This window comes from Nerophis ophidion, linkage group LG04 (genome assembly GCF_033978795.1).
Source record: "Nerophis ophidion isolate RoL-2023_Sa linkage group LG04, RoL_Noph_v1.0, whole genome shotgun sequence".
NCBI classification, from domain to species: Eukaryota; Metazoa; Chordata; class Actinopteri; order Syngnathiformes; family Syngnathidae; genus Nerophis; species Nerophis ophidion.
Genome location: NC_084614.1, coordinates 35,212,955 through 35,236,155, shown reverse-complemented (window position 1 = coordinate 35,236,155; position 23,201 = coordinate 35,212,955). Strand labels below are relative to the sequence as shown.

Genomic DNA, 23,201 nt, shown 5'->3' with positions numbered 1-23,201 from the left:
TTCATGAACATAATCATGAATTACCATGTGAAAGCAGGTTCGCAAATTTTACGGCCACCTGCCAATTTAAAACAACTTGGTTTTAACACTGTTAATGTGTGTGTACTATATAAGAAGAGAATAAATGCAATGTAACCCTACTTTACAACCAGCATGTTGAAAGCCACCATACAGCAGCGGCGCGCTGTTATAGAGAATAAATAATTCTTACTCTCCAACCACCAATCACCTATATTCAACACTATTAAAATAGCCATAAAACAAAAAAAATACAACTGTTGCCATGGTGACACAGAATGCAAAATAGTGGAGAGTTTATGTATTTATTTACAGGTTCATGAGAATTACTGTGGAACCTTATTTTGATCTTTTTCTGCTATGTTTTTATTAATATAAACTCAAGTTAATATCAGTGTGAAGTGAGGAAAGGTCAAAAACACACAAAGGAAGTAACACTTCGCTTATATTTGTATAGTCATGATTCGTGATCAATGTTGAGTTGCTTTAGCGTAAGTTAAGTGTGTATGCAGAATAGTGACCATCTGGTAAATACTCCAGGTAAAATTAACTTCATCACTTGTTTGCTTATTCCATTTACTCATGGATTTTTGTTCCTTTTTGGAGACTGATTTGCATGTTTTTTATTCACTTTTTTCAAATTTGCCAATTATGCAAATTCGACGTTCCATCATAACACAACCATGCCGCTCCACTGTTGCCACAAATGGATTTCAGTCCTGTGGGAAACACTTTAATACATATTCATGTTTTTGTAGCTATAATAGGCCTATGGCATCATTTCAGGCTGTGGCACTGTATTATGGCACTCTTCTTGGCAGAGTTGTTGAAAGTTATTTTTAATTGGTTAGTTTCCTGGCACTGACTTTGCTTTTCAGGATAATCCATGCTATAGGATAAGAGGTAATAGGTTTGAGGTTTGGGCTTTGGGAAAGGTATTTAAGAATTACTAATACGTCAAATATTGTATTATTTCACTCTTGTATTGTTGTGGTGCGTCGTAAAAGCCTTACACAGGCTGCGCACCCGCACCTTGTCACATTCTTGCACACAAATGAACACGTCGTCGTGTTGGCAAATCTTTGAAGAGTTGAGTGGGGGATGGGGAGTGTAATAAGAATATTTTACATTTCAATTAATTCTCATTTCCTAGTCAGTAGTCCCTTGACAAGCTGAGTGGAGCAGGTGGGGGGAGACAAATGTTGATGACTGGAAAATTAGGGTTATTAACAGACACCCCCTCCACCCCCTTGGGAGAAGAGTCAAAATATTGGGGAAGCATTGGCGGGGTAGAAATGCAGTGGGGTGAGGGGTATCTGACTATATCAGGGAATATGTAGGTGGGAGGATGGTGGAATGGGTGGATAGCCCTTTGATAGGCTGGTTAGAGGCTGTGTGGCCTAATAACACACACTCGTTCACATACATACACTTATCGCGCCCTAGTTTACATGGCAGGAAATCATTATCTGTTGAAATGTCATGTTGTAAAACAGCAGCAATTATTTTTCTCCTTGCACATACGTTTTGCCTCTTCATTGATAAAACTGATTTGTGTTTTTTTTTTCTGCTATTCAAGACAGGGTTTTACATAATTTAACTATTTTATCAAGTGGGATTGGATACTTGTAGAATACTGCAAATTTTGGTATCAATCCGATACCTACTAAATACAGATCATACGCACAGTAAGGGACATAACCCTACAGTTATTTTTGCAAAATAAAATCAATAATTAAAAATATACAAACACAAACACTACTATTGGCTCTCAAACGGCTTTTTGCCTCATAAACCTATATGTTTTGAAGCACTTTTTTCCTGAGTGTGCAAACAATATATCAGAATATAAATATAACAAAACTGCACAACAAAAAAACCCCCACAGGTATTTATGAAAATAAACATAAAGGATAACTAAAAAACATTGATCTGATGCTGATAGTACCTTTTGGTACTATTGATCTGCCTATCCAGTTATGATACTTTTACAGGACAGTGTGTACTATTGGGAAACACGGAGTCAAAAGGATATTATTGCACTATCTAATAGGGCCCGTAAAAAAAATGTGCTATTATGCGGAAAATGATACATTTAGCAAGAATGTATTGTATTAATTGGGTGTGTTGCTGTTTGTGACCGTGCTGCCCCACGCCAGCAGACGATAGCATGGAACACTGCGGAGTATATATATACACACAGTGGGGCAAAAAAGCATTTAGTCAGCCACCGATTGTGCAAGTTCTCCCACTTAAAATGATGACAGAGGTCGGTAATTTTCATTATAGGTATACTTCAACTGTGAGAGACAGAATGTGAAAAAAAATCCAGGAACTCACATTGTAGGAATTTTAAATAATTTATTTGTAAATTATGGTGGAAAATAAGTATTTGGTCAACCATTCAAAGCTCTCACTGATGGAACGAGGTTTTGGTTCAAAATCTCACGATACATGGCCCCATTCATTCTTTCCTTAACATGGAACAATCGTCCTGTCCCCTTAGCAGAAAGACAGCCCCAAAGCATGATGTTTCCACCCCCATGCTTCACAGTAGGTGTGGTGTTCTTGGGATGTAACTCAGTATTCTTCTTCCTTCAAACACGACGAGTTGAGTTTATACCAAAATGGATACATGGATGATACAGCAGAGGATTGGGAAGATGTCATGTGGTCAGATGAAACCAAAATAGAACTTTTTGGTATAAACTCATCTCGTCGTGTTTGGAGGAAGAAGAATACTGAGTTGCATCCCAAGAACACCTTACCTACTGTGAAGCATGGGGTTGGAAACATCATGCATTGGAGCTGTTTTTCTGCTAAGGGGACAGGACGATTGATCCGTGTTAAGGAAAGAATGAATGGGGCCATGTATCGTGAGATTTTGAGCCAAAACCTCCTTCCATCAGTGAGAGCTTTGAATGGTTGACCAAATACTTATTTTCCACCATAATTTACAAATAAATTCTTTAAAATTCCTTCAATGTGAATTCCTGATTTTTTTTTTTTTACATTCTGCCTCTCACAGTTGAAGTGTACCTATGATGAAAATTACAGACCTCTGTCATCATTTTAAGTGGGAGAACTTGCACAATCGGTGGCTGACTAAATAATTTTTTGCCCCACTGTACATGGGTGTTAAGATGGGGGTTTTATTATTTATCTATGCATGGTGCAGTGGTATGGGGACAATATGTATTTATTATTTATAATTTGTATTTTGTTTTTTATTGCGTTCCACTTTTTGTTGCTGTATGTAGAAAAATTGTGCCGCTAATGCGGCAGATGATTGCAGCAGTTCTGTGTTCTATAATGTTTTCATTTGTGTTCTTAAACGTTTCCCTCTTCCTATTTTTTTTTTACCTGTGTTTTTTTTAAAAATATATTTTTGGTTTAAATCCCTCCTGGACTGCGCAACAAGGGGTGAAGACCACATTTGCAAGCAGACATGTTCAAAATGCTCGAACTTGATCCCTTCATAGAAGGTGGAACTTGTGACTTTTGGGCTACTTCTAATACATATTATATCACATTTAAAATACGAACTCGAGGGAAAACTGCGTACCTGCTAATAATTGGATTTTGTATAGCTATTGGATCAATACTGGAAAATTATGTATTCTGTGGATACTGTATTTTATATGAGAGGTTATATACAGTATAGGCTATTTCACTTTCATCATGGTTCTTGACTTTAAATTATCAAAGTATATTTTCATCAAAAAAAGTATGTATGATCATATTTGCAATCAGGAAAATGTTCTAATTTAAATGTTACAGGCTTTAGAGTTAAAGCCAGCAGTAAGATAGGTTTCTTGCAGCTTTAATTTTTGGAAGAAGTATTGCTTTTAATTTTTTTAGGGCTGTCAAACAGTAAAATAATTTAATCGCGATTAATTGCAGTTAAATATAATTTTTCGTTATTAATAAGTCTACCCAGATAGATAATTCTAATTTTTTTTCTTACTATGTCAGGACAATTAGTTTGCATTAATGAAATGTTTTTTTCCAAACATGCTTTTTTAAACAGCTCAACACAAGAAGGACATAAACACGCCAGCTTTAGTATTTTGTAGCTATACAGAAATTGTATTCCTGCTGTAGGAGCTCTCGCATTCAAAGGAGGAGCTACACCATGTTTAGATACTAGTATCACACATAAATTACACATCATGTGTATTGTTATGATCATGGTTTTATTGTCAAAGATGTTTGATAATGTAATCTTAGATATTACTACCTGAATAAATGCTTCTAAAATTCTGTACATTACATGTTGTACAAGTTAAGGGTATTCATATTTCTGCATGATGATGTTTTAACCTACTCTATTTATTAATACAATTTAATAATCAGCCCGCTAAACATTCTGTAATTGCGGACTACCAATCAGAACAGATTATAAAATAATATACACTTTATTACAATCTGCCAGGAAACATTTATTTAGGTAGAAATACCACAGGTCTCATTATAAAACATATTTGACAAAGCGTGATCGTAATGTAAGACGATTTTTCATTGATTTCATTGTTTTGGTGGTTAGACTGGATGGGACGCATAGCGCTAATATTGAGAAGCCGAAAGTGTGTGATTGGTATAAAAGCTCCTCATTATATGCAGCAAAGCGCACCAGCAGGAGTCCCAATGATGTCGTCTCACGGCGAGAACACTTTGCCATGGCTTTGGATCGGAGATTTCCTTAATGTCCTCCTTTCTTTGTGCATTTCTGCTTGCTATTTTCAAGCTTGTGGCTCAACAGTAACTGAACCCTATTACATTTCGCACGCTACGGAATGGACCGAGGATCAAAAAGGAGTCAGGGAGCACGCGCGTTAATCCCGTGTTATCTTTGACAACCCTAATTTTTAGCACAGTGAATGTTTTGGTTGTACAGAATAAGCCATTTCTGCTGTGTGGAGCTTTTTCATTAGTCGACAAAAACTTACCAAACAGATAAAGCAATGGCACTTACCTTTGCATGTGCGTGAGCGTGCTGTGCAGCATATTGTCCCTGATTTAAGACAAAGGATGTGTACAATAGATTAATATATTTTTGATGAAGTGCCTCAGTGCTGTTTTTTTGTCTACGCCTGGGTGACTTTTCCCTTCCGATAAATCTCTCATGTATTCATTGTTCATAAAACATACAGGTGTATTTTCCCCCTTCATTATTATACATAAATACAGATTTTTAAATGCCTTGACAGAGATACATTAACACATGGCTGTGTGTGTGTTTTCTCCAGCTGGCTCATAAGAGCAGACAAAGAGCAATGCTCGAGGCCTACTGTGGTTGAGGTGGGGCTGGTTAGGGAGGGGATCCTCTTGTCAGCCTTTGTGTCCTAATTGAAGTTTTTATAAGAGGTTGAAGGGGGAGGATGGCCGTATGTGGGACCTGGCAGGGGTTTTAAGTGAGGCTTTCAAATTGCTGCTAGTGATGTTGTTGTTGATAATGGTTGAATTATTGCTATGGACACACATGTTGTGTGGGTCATTCTATCAACAAGCACACTTTGTTGATGATGAACTGAATGTGACCAATTAAGCTTGATTATTTAATTGCTTTATTTTTACTGCATTATTTTTTCTAATTTTGATATGTCATAATCATCGGTGTTTAGGCTTATACATTGTATTTTTCTCTTCAAACAGACCCAAATAGGACATGTAAGTTGTGGTCAGTGGTATTTTCATTGTTAAATGCCAGCTATGATATTTAGGGGCTCACTGTGGTGTGCACTTTGTTAGGGCACCTGACGGGTGGTTAAGACACAGAGGTTGTCAAAAGAATACTTAGGGGAGACAAATTAATGGGGGCAACTGCGGTTGCTGGGGAGGACTGCTGGCATTTAGACACATATGAGCATGCTCCCTGACTTGACCTGACCTACATTATTGCACATAATATTTAGAAAATATACTATCTACCCTTCTAACCCTTTTGAAATTAATGATAACATTTGGTAAGTCTCCTGAGAAAAAAAATCAATACACATCCAAATCGCCATCATTTTTTTAAATCATGATTCCAAATCAATTGGAACATTTTCAGAAATCCATTTTTAAAAAGGACATTTTGCAAGCCATTACTCAGGGTAGGGTTGGGCATCGTTTGAAATTAGATGATTCTGGTTTTCCTCAGTTTGATTCCAGTGCCCAACGATTCTTGATTCTGATTTTTTGGGAGGCGGAATCAATAATGTACTATGAATCTCTCACCAGTATATACATATCAATCCTTTGAATTAAATATAAATGGTATGAAATTGGTCTTTGCTACAGATTGACAATCTATTTGACTGTGGGGGTGTGGCCGGGGCAGTGGAAATATGACGTCATCACATAATTTGCATAATTGGCCGAGTGAGACAAGCAGATTGTTCCAGACATGACCCTAAAGAAAGAATTGATGCGACGTAGGAATCAACTATTAAATATAATTAATATAGATAAATATAAATAAATAAATAAATATAAATAAAGACCCAGAACACGTTGGGAAGACTATCTCTCCCTGCTGGCCTGGGAACGCCTCGGTATCCCCCGTTAAAAGCTGGACGAAGTGGCTGGGTAGAGGGAAGTCTGGGCTTCCCTGCCTAGGCTGCTGCCCCCACGATCCGACTTCGGATAAGCGGAAGAAGATGGATGGTTGGATGGAAATTAGGGCTGCGAATCATTGGGTGTCCCACAATTCGATTCAATATCGATTCTTGTGATGACGATTCGATTCAAAATCGATTTTTTTTTTCAATTCAACACGATTCTCGATTCAAAAAGTATTTTTTCCCAATTTAAAAGGATTCTCTATTCATTCAATACATAGGATTCCAGCAGGATCTACCCCAGTCTGCTGACATGCAAGCAGAGTTGTAGATTTTTGTAAAAAGCTTTTATAATTGTAAAGGACAATGTTTTATCACTGATTACAATAATGTAAATTTGTTTAAACTATTAAACGAACCAAAAATATGACTTATTTTATCTTTGTGAAAACATTGGACACAGTGTGTTGTCAAGCTTATGAGATGCGATGCAAGTGTAAGCCACTGTGAGACTATTGTTCTTTTTTTTTTATATAAATGTCTAATGATAATGGCAATGAGGGATTTTTAATCACTGCTATGCTGAAATTACAACTAATATTGATACTGTTGTTGATAATGTAAATTTCTGTTTCACTACTTTTGGTTTGTTCTGTGTCGTGTTTGTGTCTTCTCTCAATTGCTCTGTTTATTGCAGTTCTGAGTGTTGCTGGGTCAGGTTTGGTTTTGGAATTGGATTGCATTGTTATGGTATTGATGTGTATTGTTTTGTTGGATTGATAAAAAAAAAAAAAATTAATATACATTTAAAAAAAATGAGAATCGATTCTGAATCGCACAACGTGAGAATCGCGATTCAAATTCGAATAGATTTTTTTCCCATACCCCTAATGGAAATATAAATAAAACATTCCATGATAAAATATTTCAAACCTGTTTATGACCTTAAGATGTAATTCAACTCATATGCTCCAACATATTTGTATATTGAAGCATAGTCTGATTACGGTAGCCGTAAAACACCGACAATCAAGCATTGCAGATTCATAGCTTTTCAGAGTCGAACTAAAGAATGTTGACAGATTTTTAGCACCAATATGTACTGTACTGTGCAATCTAAAAATTAAAGTTTCAATCAATCAATCAAAATTTAAAAAGTTTTTTAAAATGAAAGTATTACAGAATTTCTGTATGTCCCGTTTTAATACAGGGAGAAGATGCGTCGCGAGGCAGCACATAGCTGTGCCACTCAGTAGATTGTGTAATACCTAACAAACTAGGCCTTTTGTTAACCCTCGGTATATCGCATATAAAATGTTATTAAACACACTATGCTCTGTCTTTCCAGAATCATAATAATGTATGAAATGTATTTCTGTAACGAGTTTAGGCTTGCAGATTAATCATAAAACCTTAGTAAAATAGTAAAAAAAGTCAATGCGTGCGGCAGACAGTATGCCTGACTCATTGTGGGGGGAGGTGTGAGATTCCTGGACCCCCGTCGCAATGCGGCGAAAAAGTAATCTTCTTCTTTGTTCTTTTTTATATTGTATCTCCATTCCACTTTATCAAAATGGAAGATTATATGTATTTTTTTTTCTTTTTTTTTTCTTTGTCATGAAAAAGGGACGTTTTTGTCATGAAAAATTGAGGTTTTTGTGGTCGGTGCACTAATTGTAAGTGAATATTGTGTTTTTTATGTTGATTTAATAAAAAAAAAAATAAAAAAAATAAAAAAATATTTTTATTTTTTTAAATAAAAATTAATAAAAATTTATTCCGCGGCCCGGTACCAATCGGGCCACCGGGCCGGGGCCCGTTGGTTGGGGACCACTGCCGTAAGGGACAAACGGTAGAAAATGGATGAATGAAATAAAAACTTTGCCACCCAAACAGGTGAATTACTAAGACGAGAAACACAAACCTGGTAAAATTGCTAGTTTTGTAAGTGTGTCTATTTATTTTAGTATTGTTTTTGAATAACTTGGTGAAAATATTTTGTTGTGTGTATAAGTAGTGTGTATATGAGCACATTCAGGTACCAAAATATTGGTATTGGGAAATTTTGGTCATGATAACCATGACATACATTTTTCTATATTGTTACATTCCTAGTCATCCATAGCACAACGTTTATATAGCTTACAATACTGTATACTGACCTACTTTGGATTGGTTTTGCAGATTTAACACACACAATATATAAAAGTAAAATCTTTTTGTCCCTTTGCTCAATGGGGAAATAAACAAAACAATTATCCGTCACATCTTTGTACTTTATTGGTAGTAAGTCTGTCAGATGGATCCTAAGTTGTATTCATTATGGCCTTGAGTAGTCTTAAATCTGACATGTTGAATGAAACTTGCAGACTACAAAACAAATAATACAAGTTTTGTATTAATTGCGCTGATATTGTGTCGGATTGATATTAACATTGGCCAATACTCAAGGCTGCAATATTGGTATTGTATCAGAAGTGAAAAAGTTGTATCAGTACACCCTTAGTTTTTCATATACATTACTGTCACATTAGAAAGCTGTAAACCGAGGAGATACAAAGCATTTTCTATGGTAAAAATTGTTTCTAAATATGTGCAAATCAAAGATCAATGGTGTTTGGCCTCAGAAATTCATTTGTACTTTAAACAAACATCAGAATAAGAAAAGTGGAAGAATTCTGAAATTCTGGCGATAAAAATAGCTTTTGATATTAGACACTCAAAAGGAAGATCTATAACCGAGAAATTGAGTACAACTCGTTTATTCAGATGAGAGATCACTTTAGATATTGTCTCTACTCAATGATAAAGAAATGAGGTGAATTATATTTATATAGCGCTTTTTTCCATATGGCGCTTTACATCATGAAACCTGTTGACTAAATCTTTATAAGCTACATTTAAACCAGTGTAGGTGGCAGTGGGAGCAGGTGGGTGAGGTGTCTTGCCCAAGGGAACAATGGCAGTGAATAGGATGGCAGAAGCTGGAATTGAACCTGGAACCCTCAAGTTTTTGGCACGGGGATCTACCAGTCACGCCGCCCCAGTAAATAAAGAGGGTGAGAGCTCGACAGCGACAGTATTTGCAGAGAATAGAAAGATAGAGAGGAGGGGTGGATGAGAGAGAGAGCAAGTAATAGCGAGAGAGAGAGCGGGAGTGCTTCTCCCTTCCCCTAGCAACGCTCGGCTGTGGTCGTCTCCAGCCTGTTGTTTTCTCTCTCACTCTCTTGGATACACGCTCACATACACCCACACACACACACACACACACACGCAGTCATACAAACACTCCTTTTGGCTCTCTCTCTTGTCTGCCTGTTGGACCTCAGGGGGTCTCTTGACATTTCGTCCGAAGGATTCTTTGTGATCCATCCTGCGAGATGAAAGCTTTTTCACAAGGATAAGATCAGGGAGGGAGGCCAGGCGTACAGCTGCAACTTAACGCAAACGGAAGAAGCAGCAGTAGGAAAAGAGGGACTGACTGAGCTCACGGGGTGCGAATAAAAGGATGGAGCCCCTCAGCGCTCATGGCTTGCCTCGGCTCTCCTGGATCGACACCCTGTACAGCAGTATGTATCCATTTGTTTATTTGTCCTCGTTTGTCCGAAAAGATAGCTACATCTACTTCACAGTGGAAGTGAAGCACTCTTCTCTGGACTTCCAATTAGTGTGCATTACTGTAGTTGTCCATAACAACCCTGTTGACCTCCTGCCCTCATTCTTTGCTTCCATTGCAAGCAAGTAGCAACGACTAATTCTTGCCTGCATTTTACAGTCTGGTACAGAAGCAAAGCAAGGAATGGCGAATAGTGCTGAATGTGAAGGCAGAACCTTATGTCACAGCCACTGAGGACACTTGCTGTCTGATGTTGAATTTTTAATCTGTTACTTATTGCGGTCTTCCTGCTGTGCTGTCTGATATGTTTAGTACACTTGGTCAGTTGGTTAACAACATAATTCCCTTGCTTCCCTTCCACAATTACGCCAATATTGAAGGAATATTGCGTTGGGGTTTTGAGAGTGATGCACCACTTCTAATTCAATCGTTGGCTAAAGGTAGATATTAAAATGTATTTTATTGTGGTTATCAGTATCGTGGAATTGTTGAATATGTGTAAAAGTACTTATGCACACACTGAAATCTTTTGCCCAGGTTAGTTTTTTTTCATAAATAACTACAATAAATAGACAAACTGTTAGAAAACCCACTATTTTGAATGTTTTGTGTGTCTAATTCTTCACTTATAGTGTTATAGTTTCATGTTTTAATGGCTATGCTTTTATTGTTTTTTAATAAATATTGGTTGTAGCCCTTGTGGCTTACTTAAATGAAAAGTGCATAACAAATAAAATCTATTATTATTTACTTTTTCTGGCAGGCTGTGTGGCATTCTGCTCTGTTCAGCCGTCTTTCACCGCATTGTAAAAACTTTTCTCTGTGCTAAGAGAGCACGGCTTGTGCAAAATTGAATAGCTTAGTTGCTTAGTAGGGATGTAACAATATGAACATTTCATATCACGGTTGTTGTCACTAAAATGCTCATGGTTAATTTTTATTATTGCAGTATTGTTGAATGTGCTCAAAAAGTATTCATACAGACCTATAACCAAGTTTTATTTAAAAAATAAAAAACAAAGAGCCACACTATATACTTTCTTGGCAGAAGAAATATGTTTTACAATAATATATATTTTTGTGTGTGTGTGTGTTTGATTATGTTTATATTCTACTGTTTTAATTTGTAAAAGTTTTAGTGTTTTTTAATTATAAAGAAAAAAACGTGTTGGGTGTGTCACGTATGATTTGACCTCACGCAAATTCACTTCCTGTTGTCATATTGATTAACTATTGATATCGATCGACCTCTTTGAGTAAAGACAGCACAGCCAGGCCCAGTAGCTTTAAGGTGCGCAATTAAATATCCTAATTGCTCAGACACTAATGTGTATATACACGTTTGGATTGGGGAATCTCGTATTTTAATTGATGAAGACATTATTCTCTCTTGTTGTCATGTTAGCATTTAAGCTTGCTGTGCTAGCTTACTTCCCCAGTAAATAAGCAGTTTCACCGGTCTGTAACTTTATAAAAGTGCTATCAAGGCCGGTTTTACGATAATTTTAATTTAAAACTTTAATACTAATATTGGTAAGTTTTACCAAGGTTTTTTGTTAGACCGTTTACTGTTACATCCCTTAAGTTTAGATTGGGGTATGCCTTTTCAACTACTACTACTACTACCGAACATGACATATTTCATGAGAGCCAACAACTACTTGGGACAAATGATGGTCCAAAATATTTTTGAGCCTGAATATACTGTATGGAGAATGAGCAACACATTTTAGAAGATGAGTGATAAGCAGATCTAGCAAGTAGCACTATTGCTAAGTGCTAAACTTGAAAAACAAACATAATTAAAAAATCCGATACTGTACAATGTCTCCTCTCACTGGGATGTTGACTGATTGGATGTTCATAACTTCCTCTAAAGATGAAAAATTAGTCATAATATTTACGCAGGTAAAAAAAAAAAAAAAGGTAGGCGCAAACTAGCATATTTTATGTCTTTTTCACTATCTCCAGGTCGAAGTTTACCAACTTCTCGGTTTATGGCCACAACCTTCCACTATACAGGTATAATCTAGGTTTAACTTGAGTTTTTTTGTTGTTTTCTCTCTGTCTTATCCCCCTCTGGTTCCGGCAATTCTCCCTTCTGTCTTTCTTTTTCAATCCCCTACTGCTCGCAGTCCGGCTGCGCCAAATAATAATATAAATCCATTTAATAAAGTCAAATAAAAATAAGGCAACAAGAGAAGTATCCCACACTTCTTTTCTATAAAGTAAATCTGTACAGCAAATATGGGCATGTACATCAACAGAATGATTTGCCTGAGTCGCAGGACAGGACAAAAAACCCTAAAACCTTTCACCAGCTTAGTATTGTCAATAGCTACATAAGCTAGTTACCTCTCGGTGATCACGGCGATGCTGAAAGCAGTTCCTTGGTGTTAGCGCTTATAATAACAATGTTGCGACAACTTGGTTGATCTTCAGGTCACGACATGTAAATGAAATGTTGTTCGCAGTTTTTGGATGTTTTATGAGCGCTTTATGAGCGCAATAAATGACTCCCATTAGCCGCGTTGTTAGCATTGTCATACTTGCCGTATATTACAAGTTAGAATCCATCCATGCATTTTCTACCACTTGTTACTCTTCGAATTGCGGGGGTGACTGGACCCTTTCCCAGATGAATTCTTCTCTTACATTGGAGTTGTAAATCCATCCATCCATTTCCTACCACTTGTCCATTTTGGGGTCGTGGGGGGTGCTGGAGTCTATCTCAGCTGCATTCGGGCGGAAGGCGGGGTAAACCCTGGACAAGTCGCCACCTCAACTTGGACCTTAAGGGCCAACACTTATAGACAGACAAAATTCACACTCACATTCACACAGTAAGACCAATTTAGTGTTGCCAATCAACCTATCCCCAGGTGCATGTTTTTGGAGGTGGGAGAAAGCTGGAGTACCCGGAGAGAACCCACGCAGTCACAGGGAGAATATGCAAACTCCAGACAGAGAGATCCCGAGCCCAGGATTGAACTCAGGACTACTCAGGACCTTCGTATTGTGAGGCACATGCAGTAAACCCCGTCCTACCGTGCTGCCTGATAAGCACAATTCCAAAAAAAGTGCAGGTGCCCTTAATGTCCAATAAGTAGTCCATCTCACTGTGACGTCATAAAGTAGCCAGACTGCAAAGCACTGCGGGCAGAGGCATCCAAAACTGCATGCAAGCCCACGCCTAAATACGTGAACCTTATGATTTGACGCTTTGGTATTGTCAACATTTATCCACCTCAGTAAAAATGCCTTCCTGCAGAGTGTGCTTAATACTTTGTCGATTGACTCTTCCGTCATGTTTTTTTGCACTCAAATTTCCAATAGAGAGGGCCAACCTGCTGTTTAGTGTCTTCCATATTGATTTGTTTGCATCTGTCGCCTGTCACTACCCGATCCAATGCACATTTGTGCATGCACGACGCGAACACTATAAATGTAAAAATTGCATACAAATTATAAAACTGATTTAATAATTAAGACTTATTAATCCACATTAAAGGGGAACTGTTTCTCATAATGATTGTGAACGACAGACAAAATTCCCCCAAAAAGCACAGTTCCCCTTAAAAGCAGTCATTTTTAACAGGCTTAGTTTAAAGTTAAAGTAAAGAGCAACTTCAGCAGTATTGCATAACTTGAGTCATATTGTGGGAAAGTTCATTTATTCAGGGGAGCAGTATATTTGTTGTACAGTTGAACAAGGTGTTTTTCCATGTCTATATTGAGCAAAGTGCTCGCAACAAACATAAAAATATTGCTTTATTGCAGCTTCTTTGTTGGGCTTCGTCTTCTTCATCTGTAAATGTAATTGTATAGAAATAACATATTATTGCATGGGGAAATTGCTTTCTGAATGTTCTGTCTTGATCTCTTTGTTGTTCTGAGCTAATTAATGCTGCCTTGAGGAGTTGCCATTGCAGAGGTATGTGTAGCTGCAGTCATGTCTTTCTTCTTCAGATCATAAACTAGTTGAGTGATTAAATTGCGCTCCTGCTGGTTGCAACCAGGTAGTGCAATCCATTTTGCCATTACAGATAAAACAATTATTTATTTCCACACAATTCATTGCAATTACTCAAAAAACAATCATTTGGACAAAAATCTCAAAGATAGATGATTATACTCATCCCTCGAGACAACACATGGTGATAATGTGGGGGTTGTGCAGATTATATAGTTTTTCATGGTTGCAGTGATCGGCAAACTAGTTGCCTTGCTCTGCTTCCAGCCTTTATGCTAATATATGCTAATGTGGAGCAGGCGCTTCCTTTTTTGCTCATGACAAAGCTTTTGAAATGAGTATGCACCCCAAAGTATTTATTTTAAAGTTGAAAGTCCGGCTGTGTGTGATATTCAAGAATAGTTAATAATTTTGTGGCTTTTTTACCAAAGATCACTAAATCTTTAGTAGACGATAGCTGCCTATGGACATTATCACATTTGAGAGTCCTGTAAATTTTTCCTTTCAAAAATAGAGCAATTTTTGATTGATTGAAACTTTTATTAGTAGATTGCACAGTACAGTGCATATTCCGTACAATTGCCCACTAAATGGTAACACCCGACTAAGTTTTTCAACTTGTTTAAGGATGGAATTTGTCAGAGGCTGAATGTGGGATAGAGATCCCATTATTAACATTACAGCAGCCTCTGTCTCGGCTTTATAATGATCTCTGTTAAGGAGAAAAAGGAAACCGTGCTTTTGTTCACCTGTCGTTTCATCCTACTTTGGTTATCAACGCCTCTTTTTTTTTTTTTACATTCATTTACTCCGGGCAACTCTGTCTCTTGACTCATCCACTGTCCAGAAATGTAAAAATAGTCTTATTGCTCTTTGCTTCTCGAGGCAGCTCTTAAGGAGATGTCCATTGGTTGTCGAACTAGTTGTGCAATATGACTCCAGCGTGGGTTTGTAAATGATTTGCACTTGAAACACAGTTCCTGAAACAAGGAACATGCTCTAAAGATATTTTGTTGTTGTTGGCTTCCTGACATGTGGCTGTAATTGTTTTGTATGCTCCATCCAGCCAATGTTAGACTGTGACCACACTACCCTACCTCTTTGTGTTAAGTGGTTTTTGCCTTATTTTCATAGCACAGTGTGTGCTGGGGAAATCTTAAAAACTATTAGGTATTTTTTTTAAACATTGAATTTAGACAGTAAAAGAGCAGAGAGTGCTAACCTCACCCCAGCTTTTGTTTACAAACAAAATACTCAATCAGCGGACCCCTCATCAGTCACTCAATCGCTAACACGCTTAGTCAGCAGCATAAGTGGTAGACTCAAGGGCGGCCACTTAATTTTTTTTTCTTCTTTTGTGTAAGTGTATACATGACACACCCTCTTTTGTATCGTCAGGTCTTAACCCCAGCAGCTAAGAGTTTCAATAGTATTTGTCAATGTCATTAACTCTAAAAGAGGACCTATGAGTATTACAATCTACATTTCAGTCCCTTCCTTGTGGTCTAGATCAGGGTTCTCCAGCATTGTCAAGGCCAAGGACCCCCAAACTGATTAGAGCGATAGAGTGGAGACACCTTAATTATATATCTTGTAAAAAAATGTGTTTTATATTAAGCTGGTCATAAAGATACTTTGGTATTGTGCAATACCAAGATATTTAAACAGTTTATTGCCGCTAATAGTTAGCTGGCAACTATATCCTTTTTGGCAAGCTGGCAACTAAAGTGCTCAATGCTAGCTTGCAACTAGTGCGCAAATTGCTAGCTGGCAAGTATAGCTCTCATCGCTAGCTGGCTAGCGCTAATTGCTAGATGGCAGCTAGTCGGCAAATCTTTAGCTGGCAATAACAGTTTTAATCGCTAGCTGGTATCTAGCTTACAAATTTTCTAGTGTGCAACTGGCTAATTGGCAATTTGAGTGTTAATTGTTATCTGGCAACAATTGTGCTAATCGCGAGCTGGCAGCGTATACTGCTAGCTGAAAACTTAAGCGCTATTTGCTAGATGGCAACTAGTCTGCAAGTCTCGAGCTGGAAATTTGAGCGTTAATCACAAGCTGGCAACTAGAGCGTTAATAATTTGCTGGCAACTAGTGCGCAGATTGCTAGACGGCAACTATAGTGCTAATCGCCAGCTAGCAACTAGAGTGTTAAACTCAAGCTGGCAATTTGAGCGCTAATTGCTAGTTGGCAACTATTTGGAAAATCTCCAGCTTGCGATGCTAATTGCTAGCTAACAATTAGTCTGCAAATCATGGAGCACTAATCACTTGCTTGTAACTGTAACGCTAATTGCTAGCTGGAAACTAGAGCGCTAAACACTAGCTGGCAACTGGAGCGCTAATTACCAGTTAGCAAATTTTTACACGCAAGTGGAAATCCACCTCCACAAGCCCGGCAGGTAGTGTTATTACCATGTGCAATCCTGTGCACAAAACTTGTCCAACCTTGTTGCAACACATTTGTCACTTCCGTAAGTACGAAGAAGACACAGCTTTGAGATGACTTTGCCTGACTGGTAACATAAGTACATTTGTATTGTTCAAAGTTGGGTCCAGGGGCCATTTGTAGAACGTAGCTCTTTTTTTTATAGAACTGTAGCACATTGTAGAAATAAAATAGTGTAGAAATGGAGTTACAAGGCTGAAAAGTTGATACTGATAAAGATTTGTCTTAAAATACATCTTTTAGCCTTTTCATCAGCCTATTTCATTCAAAGAACAATATGGTCCGTTTTATGTACTGTATTTGAAGGCTATACACTACTGCTGTTCTTTTTCGAATGTAAAATACTTATTGCTAGTTATTGATAACTATTATTATTTATGATTGTATTTATAAGTACAACATTGTTTTTTGAGTCAATGAGAGGTTTTAGGCAACTGTTGTTTTTTTTAGTTTGTTACCTCTTGGCAACAGATACTGCAAGCTAAATTCTGTGGAAAAAGATGTTGGCGCACAGTGATCTTAAACAATGACAGCTTGAAACAGTTTTAAAATAAAGTAATGAATTTAAAAGTACATAAGTTCAGTTTATTTTTCATTTTTCATTGTTGTATCAAAAATGATGGACATTCACAAGTATCGTTACCCAACACTAGTGTATCGTGGACATGTTTTTCCATGCAACAAGGGAACCATGTGGAGGGAGAGCTGGACGAAACAGTTCCACTTGGTGCAAACATGAAATACTTTATGACCTTTTTAATGACACATTGATCGATGAATTGGTGACTATGGGACTTTCCGAGAAATAGATGTTTTCCCCTCAGGTCTCATTCAAATTGATAGGAAAGTAGCAAAGTAGTTTTCTCTGTCTGCAACGAGACTTTACCTGTTGTAGGTTCCCCTGAGCTGCAACTTCACCAAGTATTGGTCAAAATCTGTCGAACCTTTATTCTTGTCAGCAGCACATCATCTGTGATAAATGGAGCCAACCTCACTGCTGCTCCTGGCTGACTTTGACCCAGTCCCAGTTCTGTCTGTAAGTGTTTAATGTTTGCAGTTATTTGGCTGTCATGCAGCCTGCAAACTGCAAACAAGACCACAGTGGATATTCTGAACGACATTCCTGCATTGTAAACACAGCGAGGCAAGTCACATTTATCTTTCCCCACGCAATCAATTTGGACCGAACCGCCCACGTCTGTCACTCAATTTCTTGCTCAATTTGAACAGCCTGTGGCTTTATCCTCAATGCCACCATGAATGAGTGAAAATCAATGGGATCTGATAGCGGAAAAAAACATTTCTATTGTGACTTGCCCATCAAATGTGTTTTATTTACTTAAAATGTGAGATATTAACCATCAAATTGCAGTATTTTAACTATGTACTTAATCCAGTATGTAATAAAATGACAAATATATTTTTGTAATAGACGAATAGTAGCCATAATTGTCTAATACTGATTTAAGCCGTAATTTTACTATTTATTAGCAAAACCTTCTTCTCACTGTATAAGCGCCTCCATTATCACGATCAATAAATGACACCAATGCCTGCATGGGGGCAATAGAAACAAATATTCAAAGCTGTTGTCAAACACACTACTAGGTAGAAATTATTTTTTTCAACCCAAAGCAGCGTTATGTAATAAGATCATCTGCGCTGCTTCTACTCGGCAAGACTTTTCTGCTTTGTCTTCAAGCATCCTCTTCCCTCCCATCGGACCTTGTAAGGGGCTCTTGCTTACATAATCCACTTCATGATTATTTTTCTCACATAAGTCGGGGAACATTTTATGACCTGAGAAATGTTCGATATTGATTTAACCCTGCACAATTTTAATTATTCCCTCTAAATTAAACAAATATTAGCCCATGCTATTTTGTTTATAACCTGGATTTATTATGTAGCTTAGTGAAACTAACTTTGTCTAACATTTGGATGATTAGCACAAAGGACTTCTAATTTGCTTTTATTACCAAAAGAGTAATAAACAGAACACTTATTTATTCCTGCAACACTCTTTTATATATTACAAAAAGCTGCCAGTGTAATTATCGCTGTTTCCATTTTTTGTTCCGGGATTATTGATTCCCACTGTTATTTTTTTTAAGAAAGTTAAGTCTAATTGTTTTTGTAGGTTTAGTCCATAAACTAACTGAATTTCACATATAGTGCCATACTTTATACAGTCCATCCTTTTTATGATAGGTTTCTTTTAACAGAAACGGACAAAACATCAACTGAAAATAAAAAATATATACATTAATTTGTATTTGAGTGAGTGAAATAAATACATGAGCCATACAGTATTAACGATTTGTGGCTACAAATGTGTGTTCTAATGCTGGTGTGCGGTTATCGTTTTTGCAAACTGGAACGAGCCCTTCTCATCATTCATCCAGAGTTTCAAAATAAGATTTTCAGTCTGCACGGGATTTGTAAAACTAATGTACAAACCCCGTTTCCATATGAGTTGGAAAATTGTGTTAGATATAAATATAAACGGAATAAAATGATTTGCAAATCCTTTTCAACCCATATTCAATTGAATGCACTACAAAGACTAGATACTTGATGTTCAAACTCATAAATATTTTTTTTTTGCAAATAATAATTAACTTAGAATTTCATGGCTGCAACACGTGCCAAAGTAGTTGGGAAAGGACATGTTCACCACTGTGTTACATCACCTTTTCTTTTAACAACACTCAATAAACGTTTGGGAACTGAGGAAACATTGTTGAAACTTTTAAAGTGGAATTCTTTCCCATTCTTGTTCTATGTAGAGTAGGGGTCACTAACGCCGTGCCAGGGGGCACCAGTTAGCCCGTAAAGACCAGATGAGTCGCTCGCTGGCCTGTTCTAAAAATAGCTCAAATAGCAGCACTTACCAGTGAGCTGCCTCTATTTTTTTAAATTTTATTTATTTACTAGCAAGCTGGTCTCGCTATGCTCGACATTTTTAATTCTAAGAGAGACAAAACTCAAATAGAATTTGAAAATCCAAGAAAATATTTTAAAGTCTTGGTCTTCACTTGTTTAAATAAAATCATTTATTTTTTTACTTTGCTACTTATAACTTTCAGAAAGACAATTTTAGAGAAAAAATACAACCTAAAAAATGATTTTAGGATTTTTAAACCCATACACACCTTTTTACCTTTTAAATTCCTTCCTCTTCTTTCCTGACAATTTAAATCAATGTTCAAGTATTTTTTATTTATTTAAAAAAATAAAAAATACATTTTAATTTAATTCTTCATTTTAGCTTCTGTTTTTTCGACAAAGATTATTTGTGAAATATTTCTTCAAACTTATTATGATTAAAATAAAAATATTCTGGCAAATCTAGAAAATCTGTAGAATACAATTTAAATCCTATTTCAAAGTCTTTTGAATTTCTTTTAAAATTTTTGTTCTGATGGTAACCTTTGTTACTTTGGTCCCAGCTCTCTGCAGGTCATTCACCAGGTCCCCCCGTGGGGTCCTGGGATTTTTGCTCACCATTCTCATGATCATTTTGACCCCACGGGATGAGATCTTGCGTGGAGCCCCAGATCGAGGGAGATTATCAGTGGTCTTGTACTTCTTCCATTTTCTGATAATTGCTCCCAGAGTTCATTTTTTCACACCAAGCTGCTTGCCTATTGTAGATTCACTCTTCCCAGTCAGGTGCAGGTCTACAATTATTTTCCTGGTGTCCTTCGACAGCTCTTTGGTCTTGGCCATAGTGGAGTTTGGAATCAGACTGTTTGAGGCTATGGACAGGTGTCTTTTATACAGATAACGAGTTCAAACAGGTTCCATTAATACAGGTAACGAGTGGAGGACAGAAGAGCTTCTTAAAGAATAAGTTACAGTCTGTGAGAGCCAGAGATATTCCTTGTTTGAAGTGACCAAATACTTATTTTCCACCATAATTTACAAATAAATTCTTTATTAAGTGGGAGAACTTGCACAATCGGTGGCTGACTAAATACTTTTTTGCCCACCGTGTTTATATTATTCATATATCATATATTAAATATATAATATATGTTATGTATTATTTATTATTTCTATTGTTTATTGTGAGCGAACTGTGGTGCTGAATTTCCCCCAGGGATCAATAAAGTACTTTCTATTATATTCTATTCTATTCTGTGACAGAAAAACCCAAACCACCCCTTGACCCTTTTTGAGCCAAAAGCAAAATATGACTTAAGAACTCTTACATTTTTTTGTAGTTAGTCACCAGTTTTGCACACATCTCAGGATGAATTTTGATTCAGTCTGCTTAACAGATACTCTCCAAATAGTAAACGTTTCGTGGCTATTACCTGGAAACTCACAAGTGCAGTTCTTGCAAGGGATTAATGTCCAGAGACTGGCTAGGCCACAATAGCCTTGGCCGTATGTTTTGGACACTTTCCTCGAGATATTCAAGACCTGTCCATGACCCATCTTCAGTGTTCTGGCTGAGAACAGGAGATCCTAATCCAAAATTCTACAATACAACGCAGTGTTCATCAGCCCCATAATGCGTTGAAGTCCTTTTGCAACTGTGTGTTTTTTAACTCTTGGTGACTGTAGTCCCAGCTCCCATGAGATCATTAACAAGCTTTCCCCGTGTAATTCTGGACTAATCCCTTGCCTTTCTCTGAATCATCTTTACCCTATGGGCATGAACTCTTGCTACTTGTATTTCTTCTATTTTTGAGTCGTTAGGCCAGCAGAGCACTCCTCCTTACCAAGATTGTTGGTCTTTTTTAGCCCATTTAAGGGACGGTAGGCATGCCTCAGATGGTAGAACAGCCGTCCAGAAACTTAAGGGTTCCTGATACAAATACAGCTTCCGTCGTCATAGTCACTGCTGTTGTATCCTTGGGCAATAAACTTCACTCGCCTTGCTTCAAGTGCTACTCATACTGGTGTATACATGTGAATGAATTTGGTGGTGGTCAGGGAAGCAGCCACGTTTCTCTTAGTCAGTCAGTCTAGGCAGTTGTGGCTACAAATGTAGCTTACCATGATCAATGTGTGAATGTGGTGTGAATGAATGATAGGTTCTCAGTTTTCATTGTAAAGTGCTTTGAGTGTCTCAAAGTGCCAATTCATTGGCATACATAACATCCCTCTACATATTATCATGAAATCAGTTGTGTTTTTACGCAATACTTGGCAACCTACAAACAGAAATCAGACCAACGTTGCTTTGCGTTATGATCTTTCTCAGAGTAGACTTTTTATATCTATCTGGTATTGAATATCATTACATTTGTGCAGGTCTGAAATTATGGATGCACATGTCTTGTATGACTGTTGTGTTGGGGTAGATTCAGCTCAGATTAAAATATGCTGTGGTTCCCCCAATGTGAGACAGTCCATTTGAAAAGAGTTCAAGAGAGACAGTAATTTGGCTGCTCCCTCAACCAGACTTGTTGCCAAGATTATACTCCTATGAACCTAGGCTGTCAAGGTTCATTCAGTGGCAACCTTATGAATAATAGATGTTTGTTGTGGCTCAGCTCGTATGTTGTTACTAGCAGCACAAGAGGTAGAATAAACTTTATGAAGTGCTTAATTGAATTTGGTGAAATATTCAAATTAAAATGTTTTATAGAGCACCCTGAATAAATTCCAGACATTCGCTAGTGAAGGTTTTTGTATGACGGATATGTGTGGACATTGTCCTACTTCTTTTTTTATGTGCAAGGTTGGATATACAGTACACTTCTTTACTTGACACCACTATACCCCCTGGACACTGAAACCAAAGTAGATAATTTTTCATTTAGCATAGAATTGATTGCTTTAATTTAAAATTACCTCTGCGCCATGGACACTTGAATCATTATTACTGCAGTTTCTTGAATGGCTCATGTCTATCACACACTAAAATTACTGCTTGATGAGGTTCAATCACATTTGTGCAATGGGTCAACTTTAAGGCAACTGTGTCACTCAGCATGAACTGTATTATGAACAGCTGAGCAATAAGTATATTTACTGGGTAGTCAACTTTGGAAGTATGCACTTAATTATTAGTAATAGGATCGTAAAACAGGGAAGAAAATAGATCTTTTCAAGTAATCATTAAGAAACAATTGATAAAGTGAATTGATGAAATGAATGTTGAATAATTGCACTGACACATTTGAGACAATATGGAGTGCAGGATTTGGCTGCAACCAGCACAGGCACTATTAATTCAGTTGCTCAAGTTATCGATGTAACATAATTGTTATACTGCTATTAGCATAATTTTGTTAAGTCTCAATGTGGTTCATAATGTGTTTGCCATTTTCCCATGTGACAAGCAGAAAATCCCTTGTTGTGCTTGATGTTTGAAGCTGTGTCATGTGTCTGTGTGTATTTGTGCTCTTGTGAATCAATGGGGACCATCGCTTTGCACCCAGGGCCTGGGGCACCGTGTGTGTGTGTGTGTGTGTGTGTGTGTGTGTGTGTGTGTGTGTGTGTGTGTGTGTGTGTGCGTGTGTGTGTGTGTGTGTGTGTGTGTGTGTGTGTGTGTTTGGTCCGTTACTATGGAGGGCAGCCATCATAAGACGTTATGAGAGTAACCACCAACCCCGTCTTCCTTTACCATCCATGCTACGT

At 37.3% G+C, this 23,201-nt stretch overlaps 1 protein-coding gene across 2 annotated transcripts in view; it reads left to right on the top strand.

Moving 5' to 3' along the window:
• Window positions 1-23,201, top strand: part of abr (ABR activator of RhoGEF and GTPase) — a 257,716-nt gene that overhangs the window by 47,808 nt on the left and 186,707 nt on the right. The window contains exon 1 of one of the 2 annotated variants that reach the window (XM_061897921.1): window positions 9,815-10,132. The exons of the other annotated variant lie outside the window; for it this stretch is intronic. Within the exon in view, the coding sequence (XP_061753905.1) occupies window positions 10,072-10,132 (61 nt within the window). The 5' untranslated portion in view covers window positions 9,815-10,071. Of the gene's footprint in view, window positions 1-9,814; window positions 10,133-23,201 lie in introns of those variants that run through there. 2 annotated transcript variants of the gene reach the window in all.